This window comes from Palaemon carinicauda, chromosome 17, assembly GCF_036898095.1.
Source record: "Palaemon carinicauda isolate YSFRI2023 chromosome 17, ASM3689809v2, whole genome shotgun sequence".
Classification (NCBI taxonomy): domain Eukaryota; kingdom Metazoa; phylum Arthropoda; class Malacostraca; order Decapoda; family Palaemonidae; genus Palaemon; species Palaemon carinicauda.
The window spans coordinates 58,273,279-58,294,170 of record NC_090741.1 but is presented as its reverse complement, the minus strand read 5'-3'; the positions used below and the strand labels follow the sequence as shown (position 1 = coordinate 58,294,170).

Here is a 20,892-nt window from a genome sequence, read left to right as displayed (position 1 = left end):
TTTTAACTAAAAAAAAAAACATGCACATGGTAGCCAAACAATCCACCAAGACTTTCCACAACTGATAACCTATACAAGTTGCACCATTCTACGACAATTTCATAATACGTAATAACTTTGATAATTATGCAAACTACCTTAGAAGGGTAAACTAGGACGCGAACGACCCCGACGCGTCTCAGAAATCGGGGAAGGAGTACAGCTACAGCAATGCACATCTGGACACTACTAGAGCGTGTAGGGGAGACACCTCCTGCAGGTCGATCACCCACAAATTCAGTCACGGGGGTGAGTCACGTGAGAAAAACCTGTTTTTTTTTGACGCTCGGGGTCGCAAACGACCCATCGTACCTATCCAGGGTTAAATCATTATGAAAGGTAGAAGGCTGCTGAAGAGACCTCTTGCAAGGCTGCTCTTTAGCAAGACAAGTACCTTCACTAATTCCTTTGAGGTGGGAAGAGGCTTGAACTGTCACATGAAAACTTGGTGACATTTTGACTTTCCTATAGCTGTGAAATGAGAATTGCTTTCTATTTGCCAAAAGCATAAGACTGTTTCCCAAAGGAGATTATTACTAGCTCAGGATCTCTTAATCTTTTATCAAGAAAAGAAAAAAACAAGCAGCTTCTTGTTTGCTCTGGCGACCTCTTAGTTCCCAGATAATGGGTATTAGAGGTAAATGCAGTAATTCTAAACAAGGACCTTATTAGATATCAGAAATTTGTTCCGGTACAAATCAATCTTCGTCCTTTACAGAGGAGAGAGAACAGCGAAGCTGGAATAAATGGCAGTTATATAACAAGATGTAAATTCTTGGTCGGTAGTTACCAACTGGGAGCAGGGAAAGCCGATCTCCTCTGCTTGCTCACCGAATAGTCACTTGATTAGCAGCCATCAGTGAGATAAGACATTTCCCACTGGTAGGAATATTGGCAATCTTAATTTCTTTTCTTTTTCCAGCATGTTAGCAGCTTTGGATCTTCTGAGGGGATGCCTGCAGATATGCGGAAGTGTCCGGGGTGTCGGACAAGATTTATGACACCATTATGAGCTCCAGGGAAACGGATCCTCACCTTTTGTGCCTGGGCAGTCCTCCCTTGTGATGAGGTTTTGGAGTGTTCACCCTCCCAGTGTGAAAGGTATGGCAGGTGGAAGAATTAGTCCAAGAGGTAGTCTTTACTTTAGGGATCTTCCGCGAAGTCCTGACTTCTTCCTCTGACCCCCTATAACTTGCCCTTCGACCTTTACTCATTAGTCAGTCACCTCCGAGGCCAGTCAGGTAAATGGTGACACTTAGATTTTTGGCCAAACCTTGAAGCAAAGAGACCTTTCTGTTTTCCCTAGCAAAACTGGAGGGCTTCCTCCCTAGGTAGCCTAATGCTTCTTTCCAGATAGACAATGCCTTATGATTGTTATGGACCTCTTTCGAACTTCAAGGTCTTCCTCCTAAGGAGTGCCTGGTGGAGGTAATCACTTCAGGATAATGTTATGCCTGCAGAAGTCATCAGCTTTTCCCCCTTGAGAGCCCAGGGGAAGTAGTCCATCCTTGGTGGCCTCCTATCCCCAATGTCATCTGCCCCGTTTCTGAACCACTGTCGAAGACCACCAAAGGAAACCTCTCTCCTAAAGGCCCTTCTTTAGGGAAACATGCTTCTGCTTATGACTTGCCTCAAGATCGCCTGCTTGCAAAGGACTGTAAGTGAGGGCGAGGGACTTTGCCTGAACACCATTCCTCTGAAGTACACAGACCACAGGATACCTGATCATCATGCCTACAGGCGAACCCTCCTCAGCACTCTAGCTCTCCAGTGTCTGCTTGCAAAGTTATGAGGCAACCTTTGGCCAGCCCTTTTTCTCCAGTCAGAAAATCATAGACTACAAACCTTAACAAGATGCGCCTCGTCTAGACGAACTTCGCCAACCCGCGTTGACGGAAGAAACAATAACACCCAGGAGGACCTTTCTAGGGATCCTTCAACGAAGAGGACTAAAGCATTCACCCAACGAAGAGGACTAAAGCATTTACCCCTCAATGAGCCATGCTTTAATTTGATGAATTCGACATGGTGCCGATTAAGCTTGACAACCCACGACTGAGCAATCGAAGCCGACAAGACATCCCCCTGAGGTAACCATCAACCTCACACTCATCGGGGATCTCTGTCTACTAGGGAGATAATCCTGGTTGACAATTATCAGTTGCCACTGATCGAGTTTGACGTGACCTCTAGCTCCCTCTCTCCTCAGATGGAAAAAGGATGAATCAGATCAACAGCCCGCTCCAAACCAAGAAAGACCCAGACCAGCGATGGATCTTTCTGAGTATGCCAAAGAGAGGAAGTGGATGCATTACGAAGACCAGGTATAGTGCTCCAGTAGATCCTAGACCTCACAAGGAACCCCAGGACCTAAGGAGTATGGCTACTAATTGCTCTCTGCCTCAGTCTCCTCACAGGAGAGAGGAACTAGATTTGCTTAGACTTCGACCCCCTCCCAAGGCTGGCAAGGTATGATAGTGAAGATGACTCCATCAGATCTGACGGTATCCTCCTTCAACTGGCCACCAATAAGGCATCGTATACGGAGGAAGGCAAGTCATATTCGACCTTCTCACAGATATTAAACTTCATCTGCAAAGTCAATAGCCTGGGAGAGACACCTTGCACTCTTCCCAAGGAGAGGAAAGCTGCCATCAATTGGCTTTGTAGTGCACCTCTGGGTACTAGGCCTCGCCTATAGCTTCCCTGGTCAGTCCTGGCCTTGGAAGGACTAGACTAGGTAGACATGCAGGTCTCTGCAAGAAAGGGTTCCTTGAGGGCTTTCTCGTGGCAGAGGAAATACTACTGCACACAAGAGGCGTCTCCTTCCACCTTAACTCTTGATCTTGCAGTGGCTCCGTTGACTCCGGGTGTCTCAGTCCATCACCTTCACTTCAACTGAGGTTTCGAGTAAGGAGAGAAGAGTGATGGCTACTCTTCTGGCTGCCTCCTGGATTGACTACTGGTCAGGCATGGTCAGCTACTTGTCCAAACCTGATAGGAGAAAGGCTCTCTTCATCATCATCCTCACGGGAGCTAGAGCTATGGAGTTCCTGATTCACCAAGCTTCCAACCAGTGGGTGAACTGGATGTTGAAGCAGTGCGATACTGTAGCCTCCAAATTTCATTAGATTCGCCGAAAGGAGATATTGGACCTTAGGAATGCCTCACTAAAGGGACCTGCTCTGTTCCCTAAAGAAGTTGTAGCAATATCCGGGAAATGGAGGCAAGTCAGCCAGCACTTGCGGCTACGCAGAGCAGTGTCCTTCCGACGATTGTATCCCCCTCCACCTCCAATCAAGAAAGCACAGACACCAGCTAGGCAGGCTCAGAGACAAGCACAGAGGCGACTCCTGTCCCACTCCATCCATTCTGAAGTGGGGAAACAAACCAGTCCTTATCAATTTGACAGGATCAAGGCAGTGGCCGACACGGGAAAGGATAAAGATGACAACCCTGCTAGGGGGACAACTCTTCCATGATGCCACTTGTGGGAGGGTTCCTGCAACCCAAGTGGAGATGGTGATTGTATTATGGGGCAAAGAGATGGACGGTAAGCATCCTTCAATTCGGATACCGCCTCCCCGTTCATCAGCACTTTCCCTCCCCTAATTCCACCACCAGCATCATCATCATCCTATCGCCAGGGACTGGCAAAGGATGTAGCCCTTCAGAGACAAGTCCACGCAATGCTGAAGAAGGGTACTCTCGAAGAGACCAGTGACGGGGCTCCAAGCTTCTTCAGTCGACTCTTTCTGGTTGAAAAGGCGTTTGGAGACTGGACACCAGTCATAGACCTGTCGGCTCTGAACTAGTTGGTACTTTAAGTATTGTTCAAGATGGAGTCCGCAGCAACAGAGAGACAGGCAATTATGTCTTTGGTCTTCATGATGGCAACAGATCTCAAAAGATGTATACTTTCAGATCCCAATTCATCGTACCTCCATATCATCCTGACCAGCAAATTATTGGACTCTCAACAGCCCCACGTCGTCGCCAGTGTTTACACTAGTATCAGCATGGGCAAACGCCAACGGCATTCATCTCTTACAATTGGCTGATATGAAGGAAACCCTTCTCCTTCACTGAGACAGGCTAATTTTGTTTTGTCACTATCCAGGGATCATAGCAAATTGGAAAAAGTCCATCATAGTGCTAAAGCAAAGAATAGTTTACCTCAGAAAGGACATCGACACTGTCCTTGGGAAAACCTTCCCATTTCAGGACAGGGCAACATGCCTGAGACGGCCCTCCCATTCTTTCATCAGCCTCAACTGCCAGCCTTTCAGTGCCTAAAGTTACTTGGTCACCTAGTATTCCTACAGACGTTCCAATTGAAATTGAAGGGACAATAGTCTCAACATCTGGACCACCCTGTTTCATTGGTCCAGATAGGGGAAGAGGCCAGACACAAAATAGAATGGTGGTTAAAAGAGACGAACCTCTCAAGGGGCTCACCCCTTATGAGGCCTTCTCCAGAACACTTGTTCACGGACGCATCAAAGGAAGGTTGTGCTGCACACCTCGATCTACACAGTGGTCCGAACAAGAGCGTTGATGCCATATAAACATATTGGGAGCTGCAGGTAGCCCTTCTGGCACTTGACACTTTTGCCTCCTTTAGTCAGTCACTCAGTGGGGTTAATCATCAACACCACCGTAGGGGCACATGTGAACAAACAAAGAGGTCCTGTCATTGCAGCTTTGCCCAAAAGCAGTAGAAATCATTGAGCGGGCAGTGCTCTACTCGATTACTCCAACACCCTGCTTCATTCCAGGCAGAAGGAACATGTACCACACAAACTGAGCAGGAGAATGCAAGTGGTTGGCCCCAAGTGGTCCTTGAATCATTGGATAGTGACCGAGATCCTGACTGAGGTTTGTCGACGATTGTACTGTTTACGACCTCACTAAACGACAAGCTCCTGAAGTCTCATAAGACAGGACAAAAGTTTTTTTTGTGATCGGTGACTTCATTTTGGGTGGAGAAGGAGCAACATCCAAAGGTTCAGTAGCCGAGGGTTAAGTCTTAGATACGTGTGCTGGGAGGTGGAAAGAGTGAGTGCTCCTCTTATCCCACTCACCAGATTTCAGAGTTGATGATTTGGGAGCTAGAAATATCATTACTGCAGTGGAATGGGTCACTGGTTCCTCTTAAACAGAAGGCAAAAATACATCAATGGTCGTTTCGTCTAATGGTGCCTATTCAGGTGGACGAGAAGATGGTAAGGTTGCAACAAGGGAAGGCTTAAAGGTCCTAGCATCAGCCAACACCAGAATCTTCTCAAGCTGACGGAACACCAGCAATGCCTAATGAAAGCCAAACCTAACGCATGTCCAAGTTCTCCTACATATCGTTGTCGCTCAGCACAACTGAAGGCAAACTTTGAGGGAAAGGCAGAGGAGTATTGCCTTCACTAGGGAAAAGCAATACTTCTGCACTCCCTGAAGAAGGCATCAAAAGAACCCAGTCATTGAGGAATCCGAGAAAGGTGAAGCAGGTCGAGAAGTCTACAACAACTTGGGCGTTGCCCTATCCAAAACCGAAGAATTCCTCTCTTATACTACTTCTTGCAAAACTCCACCCACTGCAGAGCAGGCAAAGATTTACACACCTCACAAAGGGATGACTGTCAACAGTTATATGACACTCCATGTACAAGACAAAGATGATGAGGATCCACTGCATGCTTAGACATGACCTAAACACATCTTTTGCCAGGTCACACTCGCATTTCTGTATGTGGAGTCTCCATACGTCAACATCCACACTTCTGAAAAGAAAAACAAAAAGTTTAAACAGTCAGATGAAGTAGCAGGACTTACATCGGATCAGTTCAAGGCCAATTTCAAGTAAGCTTAGCCAATTGTAGGGTCGGTGGGTTTACCCCTCCACCTCCCCGCAACTACATCATCATCATTAGAAGTTTGACGGCTATTCCAACTGGGTTGAAGTCATAATTTAAGGACGATGATTAGCATTCGTGTAGGATCGAATTTCTATTTTTTCAAAGCAACCTTAATCATGTAGAGCTTTTTAATTGTAAAAAAAGGCATTTTGGGTGGCAAGCAAATAACTTGGTTTCCTGTTATAACTATTTTCTCAGACAATTTGGTCTTGTAGTTTCAACTCCAACATCCACCAGGCCTAATACTCTTAAGGCTCTATGGTACTGTTATTCCAAAAACAGTGATGATGATGTTAGTTGAGCCCTTTCAAACTGCTTCTTTCCTTAATCTTTCTGATTGCTGGTTATAAAAGCTGTCCACAGTTTTGTAAAATTTTCAGTTGTGTACTAAGAGCTGCCCTGCTTAAGCTTATAAAAGCTGTAATTGAGGAGTTAGGGTTCATTAACCCAAAACCAGTGATTGAGATCTGTTTTGTTATTTCTCGAAGTGTGTCTGCACTTGACAGACAAAGCATGTGTGTCGGTTGTCTCACCAAGTTGTTTTAAGAAGCTGCTTTAAGCGGGACTTCTTTGTTAGCCCTTCCTGTCATTTTTTAGGGGTCTATGCTCATTGAATTTGTTGCTAGAAGTCCTTTATAGAGCCCATTGCCTTAAATAATATAAAAAAAACTAAAGTGCTTTGCAGGATTCAAGTCCTAGGCTTTGACCTAGATGTTATAATACAATTCAAATCCATTTCAATTAGTAAGGCTGAAGTCTTAAATTTAAAAAGATTAATGGTAATTATTATGATAAATTTAATAACCATATATACAAAATATTGTCTATGTAATCAACTACCTTTTTTTAACGATATGTTGTTCATCAAATGTTTTGCTATACTTCTATAACTCGCTGCCTGTAAGAAAAAAAATAGCAATGTGAGTTCCTAATACTAAACATTATGTCATATAGGCTAAGGGACATGGAAAAAATATCTGGATAGATAACTTGGTTATTAATCCTATTCATTTTTTATCAGAATTAATTTACTAAATTTGATTTAACAATTGAAACTTACCTGAGCACTTTCAGGATGTGAAATTAATATAGGCTGGCCTTCATCAGCACACTGGCGAATCTTTGGATCCAAAGCTACATCTCCTAGTAAGTCTATACCTATTGGATAAATAACAAAATGTAGGTAGTTACATAGATAGTTTTATATTTCTTGAATTAATATTTTTATAACCCTGCATCGAATAAGGAAAACTTTGCATACTGAATTTCAAGCATCTCTGTGTATACTGTACAGTACTTGATCGTTACTAAACTGTACTTTAGTTACCAGAAGAAAAACTCAAGTGGAGAATGTCACACCAAGAGTTGCCCTCTTCTACAAAACTAAAAAGAGAGGATCAGAAGTCAGCTGAGAACTAGCTAATGAAAGCCTGTAAAATTTTGGCTAAGAAGCCCAGCTACTGAACATGAACTAGGAAGTCTCTCACTTGGTGCCACGAGATTAACCAATGCAATGAGTACATATATATAACAAAAAAACCTGGTCTCTACAGAACCTTACTCGATAAAAGGGGTATCACTCAATCTCTCATTTTTTCCAAGGAGATGCATGAATTGGCTCTTCATAATGAATCCAATAGGGTAAAAAAATGTAGGTGCCAAAAAACTAATGCAGCTGGTAGGCAAAGTAAACCTGTATTACCCCTATTGTAGACCTTGTTGCCCAATAAGTTGCATGCTGAAGAAGAAAGTCGAGAACTAAAAGCAATAAACAAATATGGCTGGTCACTAACTTACATATGTGGTTGGTTATACAGTGAGTAGGCTTTCACCTTTGAAACATGGATATCTCACTCTAAAAACTAGAGATTGCCTTCTTCCGTGAATGACGTGCTGCTAAAAATATTTGAGACTAGCTACACAGGTATGACTAAGAGCAATATAAGGGCTTCAATATACCAGAATGAAGACAAATTTTATACACCAGGACCACACCCCTCCTAATTTGTTTTGGATGTAGATTTAACAATTTTCAGTATATAATTTCTATGAAAAGTCGGATGTAACATTAACCACCAAAACTTTTATATATTTGCAAGATACTGAATAACCATTTCACTAACAATGATTGCGAAAATGATATTTTGATTATAAAATAAATTTTTGAATATACTTACCCGGTGAATATATAATAGCTGACGTCTCCGACGGCTCGACAGCTTCCCAAAAACTCACGAGTGATCGCCATGAAGGTAGCGGGTGTGCCCACCAGCGCCGACTATCGGCCAGATACCGCATATACATGTAAACAGCTCCAGTTCTTCTCATTCCGCTGGGTCTCTATCGGGGAGGAAGGGAGGGCCTATAATTTATATATTCACCGGGTAAGTATATTCAAAAATTTATTTTATAATCAAAATATCATTTTTAAATATTAAACTTAGCCGGTGAATATATAATAGCTGATTCACACCCATGGTGGTGGGTAGAGACCAGTATTAATACAATATAGGCATACAGTATATGCTTAGAGTTTTTGACAGTTATATCATAACAAAACCCAAATAAATATAGGTACCTGGTAAGGAAGCTGACTCTGACGATTACTCTGCCTTGTTAGTCCGCTTTCCTCACGAAGCCCAGCCATCCTCTTAGGATGCTGAAAGACTCCCAGGAGCTGAAGTATCCAGGGCGACAACCCATACAACAGGACCTCATCAAAACCCTTAATCTGGGCGCTCTCAAGAAATGACATTTGACCACCCGCCAAATCAAAAAGGATGCGAAAGGCTTCTTAGCCTTCCGTACAACCCAATTAAAAACATTTCAAGAGAAGATTAAAAGGATATTGGAATTAAGGGAATGTAGTGGTAGAACCCTAACCCACTACTGCACTCGCTGCTACTGAGGGAAGGGTCGGCCATCTTTACTCAATGGAAAAAAACCAGAGATAAAAAAGCAAGGGCAAAACACTTTTACTCTCCTTTCAAAAGCATTTCTTTTGAGGATAGTATTGAATAATCCAACACGGCGAAAGCAATAAAACCAAAACCAAGTACTTCACCAATTCGGTAGAAAACTCGAGGTCATAAAGCGAGTGGAATCGACTTGTCGATGAAACCGACAGAGAAGAACTGGAGCTGTTTACATGTATATGCGGTATCTGGCCGATAGTCGGCGCTGGTGGGCACACCCGCTACCTTCATGGCGATCGCTCGCGAGTTTTTGGGAATCTGTCGAGCCGTCGGAGACGTCAGCTATTATATATTCACCGGCTAAGTTTAATATTTAAAAATGAATATTCATGGTGATTTAAAAAAAAAGGTATAAAAGCTGCAGATATAATAAAGTTCCAAACCAAGCAAGCAGTTTCATGAAAAGCAGATGGGGTTTCCTAATCCTTGAGGCTACTAACTCATAAACCGCTACCAGTATCCCATTATTAATTATGAAATAATTTAGTCTCTTTCAATGGTAAATTGTGTAAGGGGCAAGTGTGACTTTCATACCATTTAGTACCTTGGTTTTACATTAAAACTATCCTTCTTAAAATATTTCATCTGGCAAAAATTATTTACAGAATGTAAAACTACTGTAGTCCTTACCTAATTCAGTTGCCAAATTTTGAACTCCATGCTGACCAAATATATGTTCTTGATGTCCACAGTTGGGGCAGGTATATATACTCATATTTTGAACCACACCTAGTACTGGTATGTTGACTTTATGGAACATTTCAGCTCCTCGGCGAGCATCTAGAAGAGCAATATCTTGTGGCGTGGAAACTATTACGGCCCCTGCAACCAATAAATGAAATGCAATAAAATATATAAAACACAACTTATACTTCCACCTAATGCAACAATTTTTCCTTGAAAAGTAAGGCATGCAAAAATAAAGTAGGTATGTATATTATATAGGTAGTTAGTATATGCTTATATTCCCCCAAAAATCTCAAACTTTACTTATAGATTTATAGGTCTTGACTGGATAGGAAATTTCATAAATTGCCAATAATTTTCTGAAAGGTTAATTATCATCATGAAAATTTCACTCTCTTCAGGACTGGCATCTAAGATGACCTAATCGTTTCAAAATCTTTAGTTATGTTCCTCCTTAACCTACGACATTATTAGTTTATTGCTAGCCAGAAATAGGTTAGAATTATGTCTTTCTTTGAATGGTGAAGTGTGAATGACAAACAAGTATACGTCACAATGTGTATGAAGTACAAAAAACCAATTACTTCTCATTTAAATATCTAATAATGACATTTTAAAACATATAAAATAGGTAAACATGCACAGTTTTAGTGCTTACACAGTTTAATATTTTCTTCAGCTAACTATCGTAAAATTTTACAAGGTGAATGTTTATTAAGCAACTTTTCGTACACATCTTTAAAACAAAATATTTTTATCTTTCCCAGGAGCTTGCCTTGCAGTTTAATTTTCTAAGTAACTAGTTTGATCACTGTTTCATTCTTTATTACATCACTTTGTAAAAAGCTTTCCATTCTGTTTTTTTACAGTAACATTCCTCATATTCATTAATAAATACTTCTACTAATTTCCTCAAGATCAGACCCAACGATTCATTTCCTTCCTTTACAATTTCCTTAAATTCTTGGCTAAATGACAAATACACATATGCAGGAACAAACAAATCAAAACAACAAGATTTGAGAAATCATGACAAAATGAATACTATTAAGTTATTTCAGGTACATGGAAAGACATTTTGAATGAGCAACATAAGTGAGTTGTAGATTCTATCAGAAAAATACTCAAACTGTAAGCTAACTCGAGCCACTGATAAATAACTCACAAGTTGTAGGCAAATGTAAGATAAAGCTTTGTATTTGAGTACAGGGTCAATATGTCATTTACCAAATTGACAAAAACAGATCAAACTAATATTGAACATACACAGCAATGAGGGTCAAGTAAAATATGAGTCTCAAAATTTTTCATTATAAGAAGATTAAAAGGGTTATATCTATTTAGCCAATATTGCCAACTACTGTATACCAAAATGCGATTTTGATGAAACATTAAAATACCTGTAGGTCAAATTGTAAAATTCTCTAAAGCATGAGCTTCTCGACCTTAGTAATAAAGATGTTTTCTCTCCATACCCTAAACCCTCCTTTAATGGGATCGAACCCGAACTCTCTAGTTCAATAATCCACCTTTCCCATGATCTTAATTTATTGAAGTCATCATAGACTTCTAGATAAACACACACATAACCTATTGAAATGGGGAGGAGGGAGGGACAATGGGATCTACAGGTACAGCAAGTATAAAAACTGTTTATTTCGATGTATGGTAACCCTTATGTACCACACTTTCTAGGTGGTAGAAAAGTGATAATTACAAAACTTAAATAAATTATCAATCATGACTTGCAAACATCACTATAACTTACAGCTCTTGCCTTTTCCCAGGAAAATAATAAAAATGTCCAGTTATCAATTCTTCTTACCCAAAAAACCCTATAGAAAATAAAAGACTATCCAGAAAAAGTATCCTCCAATTACCCACTACTAATAGGAATTAAGAAATAGTTCCAGGAAACTATTAAACTTAGAATCAAGTATTACCATTTCAGATATTCAATCTACTTTTCCACACTGAACTGAAGAGCTAATCTCTACTTCTGGAGCAATCGTACTGCTAGAAGAAGACAAAACTGAAGTTCCCTGATATGAATTACTCGTTGAAAAATAACTACTTTCTTGTTAAGTTTCCCATCTCTACTATGAACTGTTTTATTCCCTAATGTAACATACTCTACCACTTGTTTATCCATTCAACTATTACATTCGGGACAGCTCTCCTTTATGTCACAGTGCTGGCCTCTGCACTAAATATACAAGCAGTGGGGATCTACCATTTTTAAAAACACCCTAATCTCGGAGCATTTCGAAAAAACAACGACGAGAGTTTACAGGCTGCCAATGCAAGAGCCCATGTCACACAGGAGGGGCAATTGAAAAAGTTTACCATAGAACGATAAAATAAAGACAACATTCAAAATCACTTTAGGTTGAGGTACCAAATCTACTAAAAACAGGTTAATAAGCCTTCAATGACTGTTCATTCTATACTTTTAGTACCAGTCACAATTGCAAATGCCAAAAAAGTCTACAGGGGGCAAAAAAAAAAAAAAAATCATTACCCCATTTATCATGCCATATCATTTATAACAAACTGTAAACTGAAAATCTGTAAAGAAACATTCTATAAACCAGAATGTGTGTCGAGTTCCAGAAAGGACAGAATATATACAATTCCCCTCTATACTTTGAAATTTATCTGATAGTTTGGAGTACTGTACTAAATAGAAGTTTGGTAAATATAATGTCGTCACACTGGAATAGGAATGTATTACAGGAATGATCGGGATATCATGTAGATGACAATACCAAATACAGTAGTGATCCCTCACTACTTCGCGGTTCGACTATCGCGGATTCACCACTTCGCGGATTTTTTTCATAACGCATGTATATACATATATCGGGGATTTTCCGGAAATTTCAAAAATACCGCGATGTGACCGATGGTGCGAGATTGGAGAAAGTAAGGAAAATTGAATCATGATTGATTTTCAATATAAATGAAACTTTGAGGAGCAACAAAGATATCATTTGTTAGAGAGATAGAGAGAGGTAAGGAATGGGAGGTAGTGAAAAGTAGCCCACAGAGAGAGAGAGAGAGAGAGAGAGAGAGAGAGAGAGAGAGAGAGAGAGAGAGAGAGAGAGAGAGAGAGAGAGAGAGAGAGAGAGAGAGAGAGAGAGAGTGTGTGTGTTGTTTTAAATGTAATAAGCAAAAAAATTTGATAGGTTATAACACATTGGTGCTTATGTAATATCAACTGTATAGACGGTTTGAATAAGTTAAGAAATGGTATAAACGATACTTTGTTAGTGTATTCGTACGCTCTCAAGAGCGGCAGCTAGACGTCAGCTGATCTGATCACAGCCAAAAGTAAAACAAAAAGAAGTCAACAATACTCGATTTTTAAAACACACCCGAAATTTAAAAACAAAAGTACACGCTTTCTTAATGTGCAATTAACTATTTAAAGAGTAGCAATTTTCTAGAATAAAATGTTTCCCAAAAAATAGTGGTTTGCTGATGAAATCGGATGCCGTATTTTTAGCAACGATTGAAATGGATGTAAACTCGGCATAATTTTTTGTTTCGTATTTAATTGACTCGGCCTTAGGAGTATACACTAAAAAATCAATGATTGACTTGGCAATAACAAATAACAAAAATGTGGTAAGAGATGTAAAAAGTATTCCCTCTGTGTCATTCGATTCAGATCACAGGCTTCTCTTAATTAAATTAAAGACAGTGAAACCTAAACCAATTAAAAGCCAAGTGAGAGAAAGATTTATCCTAGAGAATATGAGAGAAGAGTAATGCTTAGTTAGATATCAAAACGAAATCAGTAGAGCTAAATAAATGCAACAGGAAAGCAACGACCCAAATGAAAAATGGAGACACTTTAAGATGGCTGTAGTAGGCACTGCTAATAATACAGTGCAGAAGAAAAGAGTTCGAGGTAGGAGGAAAAAACAAACTGCTTGGTGGACTCCCACACTTGAAGTCTGCTGTTACAAATAAAATGAAACTTCTCAGAAAATGGATGAAAACTTTGAGCTTGGAAGATCACAATAATTATAAAGAAGCCTTGAGAGAAACAGAAAGAATAAAAGCTCAAACAAAAAGAGAAACCTGGGAAAGAACAGGAGAAGATCTAGGAAATGATCTCCAAGGTACTAGAAAACTCATATATAGCACTGCTAAAAACTATAGATAAGGAAGCCAACCACCCACTTATGTAATCAAAGACCCTATGGATGGGACAATTTTACCCGAACCCCGAGAAATTGAATTAGGATGGAAGCATCACTTTGAAACACTACTAAACAATGAAAATAATGACCTTGAAGAACATGTAGAATTTGATGTGGTTGGGGATGCAGAACCTGACATAACGACACAGGAAGTAAAAAATGCCCTCAAGAGGATGAGAAATGGTAAGGCCCCTAGAGTGGATACAATACCTGCAGAGCTCCTTAAAAACATGGGTGAGGATGGAGTCATTTGGCTGCTGGAACTAATCGACATACTGTACTCTGGAATGGACAAATACCACCTGAAGACTGGAGAAGAGATCTAATATGCCCAATCTATAAAAAAGGTGACAAGACAAATTGCAGCAATTATAGAGGAATATTCCTAATGTCACACGCTTTTAAAGCATATGAAAGAATACTTGAAACCAGATTGAGAGGATATGTTGAACCAAAGCTGGGGGAATGGCAAAGTGGTTTTCGGCAAGGAAGAGGGACAACCGATATGATTTTCTCACTCAAGATGATATTCGAGAAAAGCTGGGAATGGAACAGGGACAGATATATTGCTTTTATAGACCTAGAAAAGGCTTTTGATAAGTACCAAGAATGAAAATATGGGATGCCCTAAAAGACCCTTACTATGGAATCCCTGAGAAACTTGTAAGAGCAATTTATAACACCTATCAAAACATCAAATCCAGAGTAAAAACAAATCAAGAGAATGAAGATTGGTTTGAAATTAAATCAGGAGTAAGACAGGGCAGCGTCCTTTCTCCACTTCTTTTTATATTGTTCCTAGATAAATGTATGAGGGAACGAGGCGAGGACGAAGCTGAAGATATGATCATCAACCTTCTGTATGCAGATGACCACGCAATGATAGCCCCCAACGCAGAAGCTCTCCAAGAAAACGTCAACAACTGGAATGCGATCTTAACAGCAAATGGAATGCGGATCAACAAGGATAAGACAGAGATTATGCACCTGTCACGAACACCAAACAACGTAGATGTAGAATTAGAAGGTCATACATTGAACCAGTGTAGAAATTTCAAATACTTAGGAGTGGAGTTTTGTGACCAAAACGATCCAAAACTGGAAATAACTACCCGAGTTCAGAAATTCAGTAACAATTTGTATCTTCTCTACCCACTAATGAAAGACAGAAACATACCTCGCAAAGTGAAAACCATAATATACCTAGCTATTTTAAGACCAATATTGACTTATGGCCTTGAATCATGGACATTAACATCAAGAACTAGAAGCCAACTCCAAGCAGCTGAAATGAAAGCCTTAAGACTCATAAAAGGTGTGACAAGACTGGATAGACTACGAAATGAAGATATTAGAAGAGTACTGGGAGTGGAGGGGATTCTGGATTTTGTGGAGAGAGGACAGCTTAGATGGTTTGGACATGTCAAAAGAATGGAGGAAGAGTGATATCCTGTAAGGTTTTTGGAATGGACACCAGAAGGAAGGAGACCGGTAGGAAGACCAAAACTGAGATGGCTACAAAACATAGAGAGAGGAGTAGAGAGGAGAGGCTTCAGTTTGCGAGAAGTTGATGAGATGAGGCTCTATGAGGATCGCCAAGAATGGAGACAGTTCTTGAAGCAGGACGACTGACAGGCCTGGAGGCCTACCTGGCGTCTGGTGAGAAAGGGTGAGAAATTTAATTGACACTATGAAAACTAATTTTAGTTTCTTCATCTATATGTAAGTATTGTATAACACGAAGAGAGAGAGAGAGAGAGAGAGAGAGAGAGAGAGAGAGAGAGAGAGAGAGAGAGAGAGAGAGAGAGAGAGAGAGAGAGTGTGTGTGTGTGTGTGTTGTTTTAAATGTAATAAACAAAAAAATTTGACAGGTTATAACACATTGGTGCTTATGTAATATCAACTGTATAGACGGTTTGAATAAGTTAAGAAATGGTATAAACGATACTTTGTTAGTGTATTCATACGCTCTCAAGAGCGGCAGCTAGACGTCAGCTGATCTGATCACAGCCAAAAGTAAAACAAAAAGAAGTCAACCTGTACTCGAATTTTAAAACACACCCGAAATTTAAAAACAAAAGTACACGCTTTCTTAATGTGCAATTAACTATTTAAAGAGTAGCAATTTTCTAGAATAAAATGATGTTTCCCAAAAAATAGTGGTTTGCTGATGAAATCGGATGCCGTATTTTTAGCAACGATTGAAATAGATGTAAACTCGGCATAATTTTTTCGTTTCGTATTTAATTGACACTAAGAAAACTAATTTTAGTTTCTTCATCTATATGTAAGTATTGTATAACACAAAGAGAGAGAGAGAGAGAGAGAGAGAGAGAGAGAGAGAGAGAGAGAGAGAGAGAGAGAGAATGAATCAGCTGTTGTAATCGAATGCCGTGTTTTTGTTTCGTGAGAATTTCATCGCCACGACTAACATGAACATACTGTACTGAACTTTACAGTATCATACAGACTACTGTAATATGATAAAATAAAATATTTGTAATAACCTATTCTATATGAAATGGGGCTATTTTTGTTTGTTTAAAATTTACATTTACGTACGTAAAACAACTCTCTCTCTCTCTCTCTCTCTCTCTCTCTCTCTCTCTCTCTCTCTCTCTCTCTCTCTCTCTCTCTCACTCTCTCTCTCGTAAATTGTTTTCCTGCTTTGCTACGTATGTATGATTTTATATAGATACGGTAAATAATATTTGTAATAACATATTTCCTAAAAGCTTTTACTGTAATATCATTATTTATCACTTTCATCATGCGCGTTAAATGCCTTCGTTTGTTTATTACGATCGAAGATGGAGCATACTTTATGACGCCGCCGTTTCATTTAGAAGTCCTAAGAAAAATTAAGTAAAACATTGGTAATAACAAAATCAACATACTGTATAATCAATATAATCGATGCAAAAACTAACCTATACACAGATGTGTACACTAAATGCGTTTGTTTCTTCATTATGATCAGAGATAAACGTAAACAAAACATTGGTTGCCATTTTTTATCGTGCTTTTTGGCGTGTTTAGGAAACGCATGATATAAAATCGCCTTTAATATCTGTGCCTGTTTTAGTTTAGGGTACTGTAGTACATGCATTAAGTGTTCTGTACATTAAAGGGTAGTTTGTTAACAGTACTACGTACAAGGGAAGGTTTTAAAAGTCTGAATATATATGTTAAATAAATACGTAAATATGGTGTCACTACTTCACGGATTTTCACCTATCGCGGTCGGGTCTGGAACCTATCTACCGCGATAAACGAGGGATCACTACATTAACACAATGTGAGCCTATCCATGTAAATATTTATCACAAAACTCAAAAGCAAAGTCAAAGTACAAGCCAAATCATCCATCATAATAATCTCAATAAAAAAAATAGTCATTTCAGACAGTTTTCAGAGAAAACAAGGAATTTCAGGAATGAACAGCAAAATCTTAAATTAGAATGTTTCTATTCAACAGTAGTGATCCTTTCTATAATAACAGTCTTAAAACAAGAGGGGAAATCCTAACATCTACAAATACTACACAGTACAGTACCTCCATAAGACCATACGAAGTGTACAGGGAGAGGGGAAGATCATAGCCCAAAACTCAGCTACTATGATGAATATAAAGTAAGCCACATGACATGAAAGGTGCAAAACATACCTAAATAATCCTGTACCAAAAATAATCAAAACTTAAACCCAGGCACATGCAAAACCTTCAGAAATGAAAATAACAGCACAACTGAAAAGGTTGACTGTAGAGTGACAAAAATTTTATGCAATCATGAAGTAAACTGGCTTACTGAGCCACAGATCGCAGGTTCAATCTCAAGACATCGTACAACATTCCTGCAATGGATGGTTCCTGGAGTGAAGGACATAAGGAATGGCAAGAGAAAATTTCTTTAATCCTTCTCATCTTTTCAGGGTGAAGAAGCTCACACTTAGGAGATATTAGCAATGTGACCTAAAAGTAATATTCAACAAAATACAGGTACAGTAATAGTTTATCTTAAGATTCCTACACAAACAAAAATAAACTAAAATATATGAAAATAGGAAGAATAACCTTACCAGTAACCTCAACTAACTGAGATATGGATAGCTGCGTGTCACCCGTGCCTGGAGGCAAGTCAAGTACAAGGTGTGAAAGTTCTCCCCACGCAGTACGAAGTAATAATCTTTGCACGGCAGACATCACCATAGGACCTCTCCATACAATTGCTGCCTTCTCTTCCACAAGAAAACCCATTGACATGCTGTAATAAGTTATGCTCTATTACACTTTTATCAGACAAACACTGATAAGCATATCTGTTCAACAATCTATGATTAGAAAATGCTTAAAACGTTTCATAAATCTGTAAGATATCAATAAAGTTAAAAAGCATTGACTAAATACAAGCGAATACACTCATGAAACTAGAGACAGAAATGTTGTAAACATCTCTTTCGTTAACATGATAACAGTACTGAGCACAATACATTGCACACCTCTTTAGTAAATGCAGTTGTATTTACACGCTAAATAATACTTCACTAATATTGCAGATTAATAAAGGATAAAGATAATATTTTTAAAGAAATGTGTCATATAATGCAGGCATATGGTGATAAGCTTTATGTTTAGGATAAATTTCACTAATACTGTTTTTGATACAGCATTGAGTCTCCTTATAAAATAATGTATAATTTTCCATATGATCCATTGCATATTTATTTAGTATATAATTCTTGTAACTTCAAACTACATCTTAAGATATTCCAACCTATAACAGTAGTATAAGATTACTCACCATTTAATACCATAATTTGTGAGGGGAATCAAATAATCATCTGAAAATACAAAATTGAAAACCAAGTATCATAATCAATTTTTCTTTACTAGGCCTTAATATTTGGTAGGCAGTGAATACTTCAAACAGGAGAAATGTTATTTTCATTAGTAAAATAAATTTTTGAATATACTTACCCGATGATCATGTAGCTGTCAACTCCGTTGCCCGACAGAAATCTAAGGTCGGGATACGCCAGCGATCGCTATACAGGTGGGGGTGTACACAACAGCGCCATCTGTGAGTAGGTACTCAAGTACTTCTTGTCAACAAGAACTCAATTTTCTCCTTGGTCCACTGGTTCTCTATGGGGAGGAAGGGAGGGTCCTTAAATTCATGATCATCGGGTAAGTATATTCAAAAATTTATTTTACTAATGAAAATAACATTTTTCAATATTAATCTTACCCGATGATCATGTAGCTGATTCACACCCAGGGTGGTGGGTGGAGACCAGCATACATGTTAACATAAGAAGCTAAGTATCCCGTATTTCATTTTAGCAGTTATTCAAAATAACAAACATAAAATAAATAAGTACCTGGTAAGGAAGTCGACTTGAACTATTACTCTGCCTTTTTTAAGTACGTCTTCCTTACTGAGCCTAGCGGTCCTCTTAGGATGCTGAACGACTCCTAGGTGCTGAAGTATGAAGGGCTGCAACCCATACTAAAGGACCTCATCACAACCTCTAATCTAGGCGCTTCTCAAGAAAGAATTTGACCACCCGCCAAATCAACCAGGATGCGGAAGGCTTCTTAGCCTTCCGTACAACCCAAAAAACAACTATAAAAGTATTCAAGAGAAAGATTAAAAAGGTTATGGGATTATGGGAATGTAGTGGCTGAGCCCTCACCTACTACTGCACTCGCTGCTACGAATGGTCCCAGGGTGTAGCAGTTCTCGTAAAGAGACTGGACATCTTTGAGATAGAATGATGCGAACACTGACTTGCTTCTCCAATAGGTTGCATCCATAACACTCTGCAGAGAACGGTTCTGTTTGAAGGCCACTGAAGTAGCGACAGCCCTAACTTCATGTGTCCTTACCTTCAGCAAAGCAAGGTCTTCTTCCTTCAGATGAGAATGTGCCTCTCTAATCAGAAGCCTGATGTAGTAAGAAACTGCGTTCTTAGACATCGGTAGAGTAGGCTTCTTGATAGAACACCATAAAGCTTCTGATTGTCCTCGTAAAGGCTTCGTCCGTCTTAAATAGTACTTAAGAGCTCTTACTGGGCAAAGTACTCTCTCTAGTTCGTTCCCCACCAAGTTGGACAGGCTTGGGATCTCGAACGACTTGGGCCAAGGACGGGAAGGAAGCTCGTTTTTAGCCAAAAAACCGAGCTGCAAGGAACATGTAGCCGTTTCAGATGTAAAACCTATGTTCCTGCTGAAGGCGTGGATCTCACTGACTCTTTTAGCTGTTGCTAAGCAAACGAGGAAAAGAGTCTTTAATGTGAGATCCTTAAAAGAGGCTGATTGAAGCGGTTCGAATCTTGATGACATCAGGAACCTTAAAACCACGTCTAGGTTCCAGCCTGGTGTGGACAACCGACGTTCCTTTGAGGTCTCAAAAGACCTAAGGAGGTCCTGTAGATCTTTGTTGGTGGAAAGATCCAAGCCTCTGTGGCGGAAGACCGCTGCCAGCATACTCCTGTAACCCTTGATCGTAGGAGCTGATAGGGATCTTACATTCCTTAGATGTAACAGGAAGTCAGCTATCTGTGTTACAGAGGTACTGGTTGAGGAAACTGCATTCGCCTTGCACCAGCTACGGAAGACTTCCCATTTTGACTGATAGACTCTGAGAGTGGATGTCCTCCTTGCTCTGGCAATCGCTCTGGCTGCCTCCTTCGAAAAGCCTCTAGCTCTTGAGAGTCTTTTCATAGTCTGAAGGCAGTCAGACAAAGAGCGTGGAGGCTTGGGTGTACCTTCTTTACGTGAGGCTGACGCAGAAGGTCCACTCTTAGAGGAAGAGTCCTGGGAACGTCCACTAGCCATTGCAGTACCTCGGTGAACCACTCTCTCGCAGGCCAGAGGGGAGCAACCAACGTCAACCGTGTCCCTTCGTGAGAGGCGAACTTCTGAAGTACCCTGTTGACAATCTTGAACGGAGGGAACGCATACAGGTCTAGATGGGACCAATCCAGCAGAAAGGCATCCACGTGAACTGCTGCTGAGTCTGGAATTGGAGAACAATACATCGGGAGCCTCTTGGTCATCGAGGTAGC

At 39.8% G+C, this 20,892-nt stretch overlaps 2 protein-coding genes across 9 annotated transcripts in view; both read right to left on the bottom strand.

The window, feature by feature from the left end:
* didum (dilute class unconventional myosin) overlaps positions 1-20,892 on the bottom strand; it is a 309,989-nt gene that overhangs the window by 53,551 nt on the left and 235,546 nt on the right. The window lies entirely within an intron of this gene.
* The window catches only part of LOC137656789 (iron-sulfur cluster transfer protein NUBPL-like), a 35,812-nt gene continuing 21,630 nt past the window's right edge, over positions 6,711-20,892 (bottom strand). The window contains exons 4-8 of the mRNA XM_068391084.1: positions 18,624-18,663; positions 17,902-18,086; positions 9,554-9,745; positions 7,009-7,106; positions 6,711-6,846 (exon numbers count right to left, since the gene is read on the bottom strand). Of these exons, the coding sequence (XP_068247185.1) occupies positions 6,781-6,846; positions 7,009-7,106; positions 9,554-9,745; positions 17,902-18,086; positions 18,624-18,663 (581 nt within the window). The 3' untranslated portion in view covers positions 6,711-6,780. The remainder of the gene's footprint in view (positions 6,847-7,008; positions 7,107-9,553; positions 9,746-17,901; positions 18,087-18,623; positions 18,664-20,892) is intronic.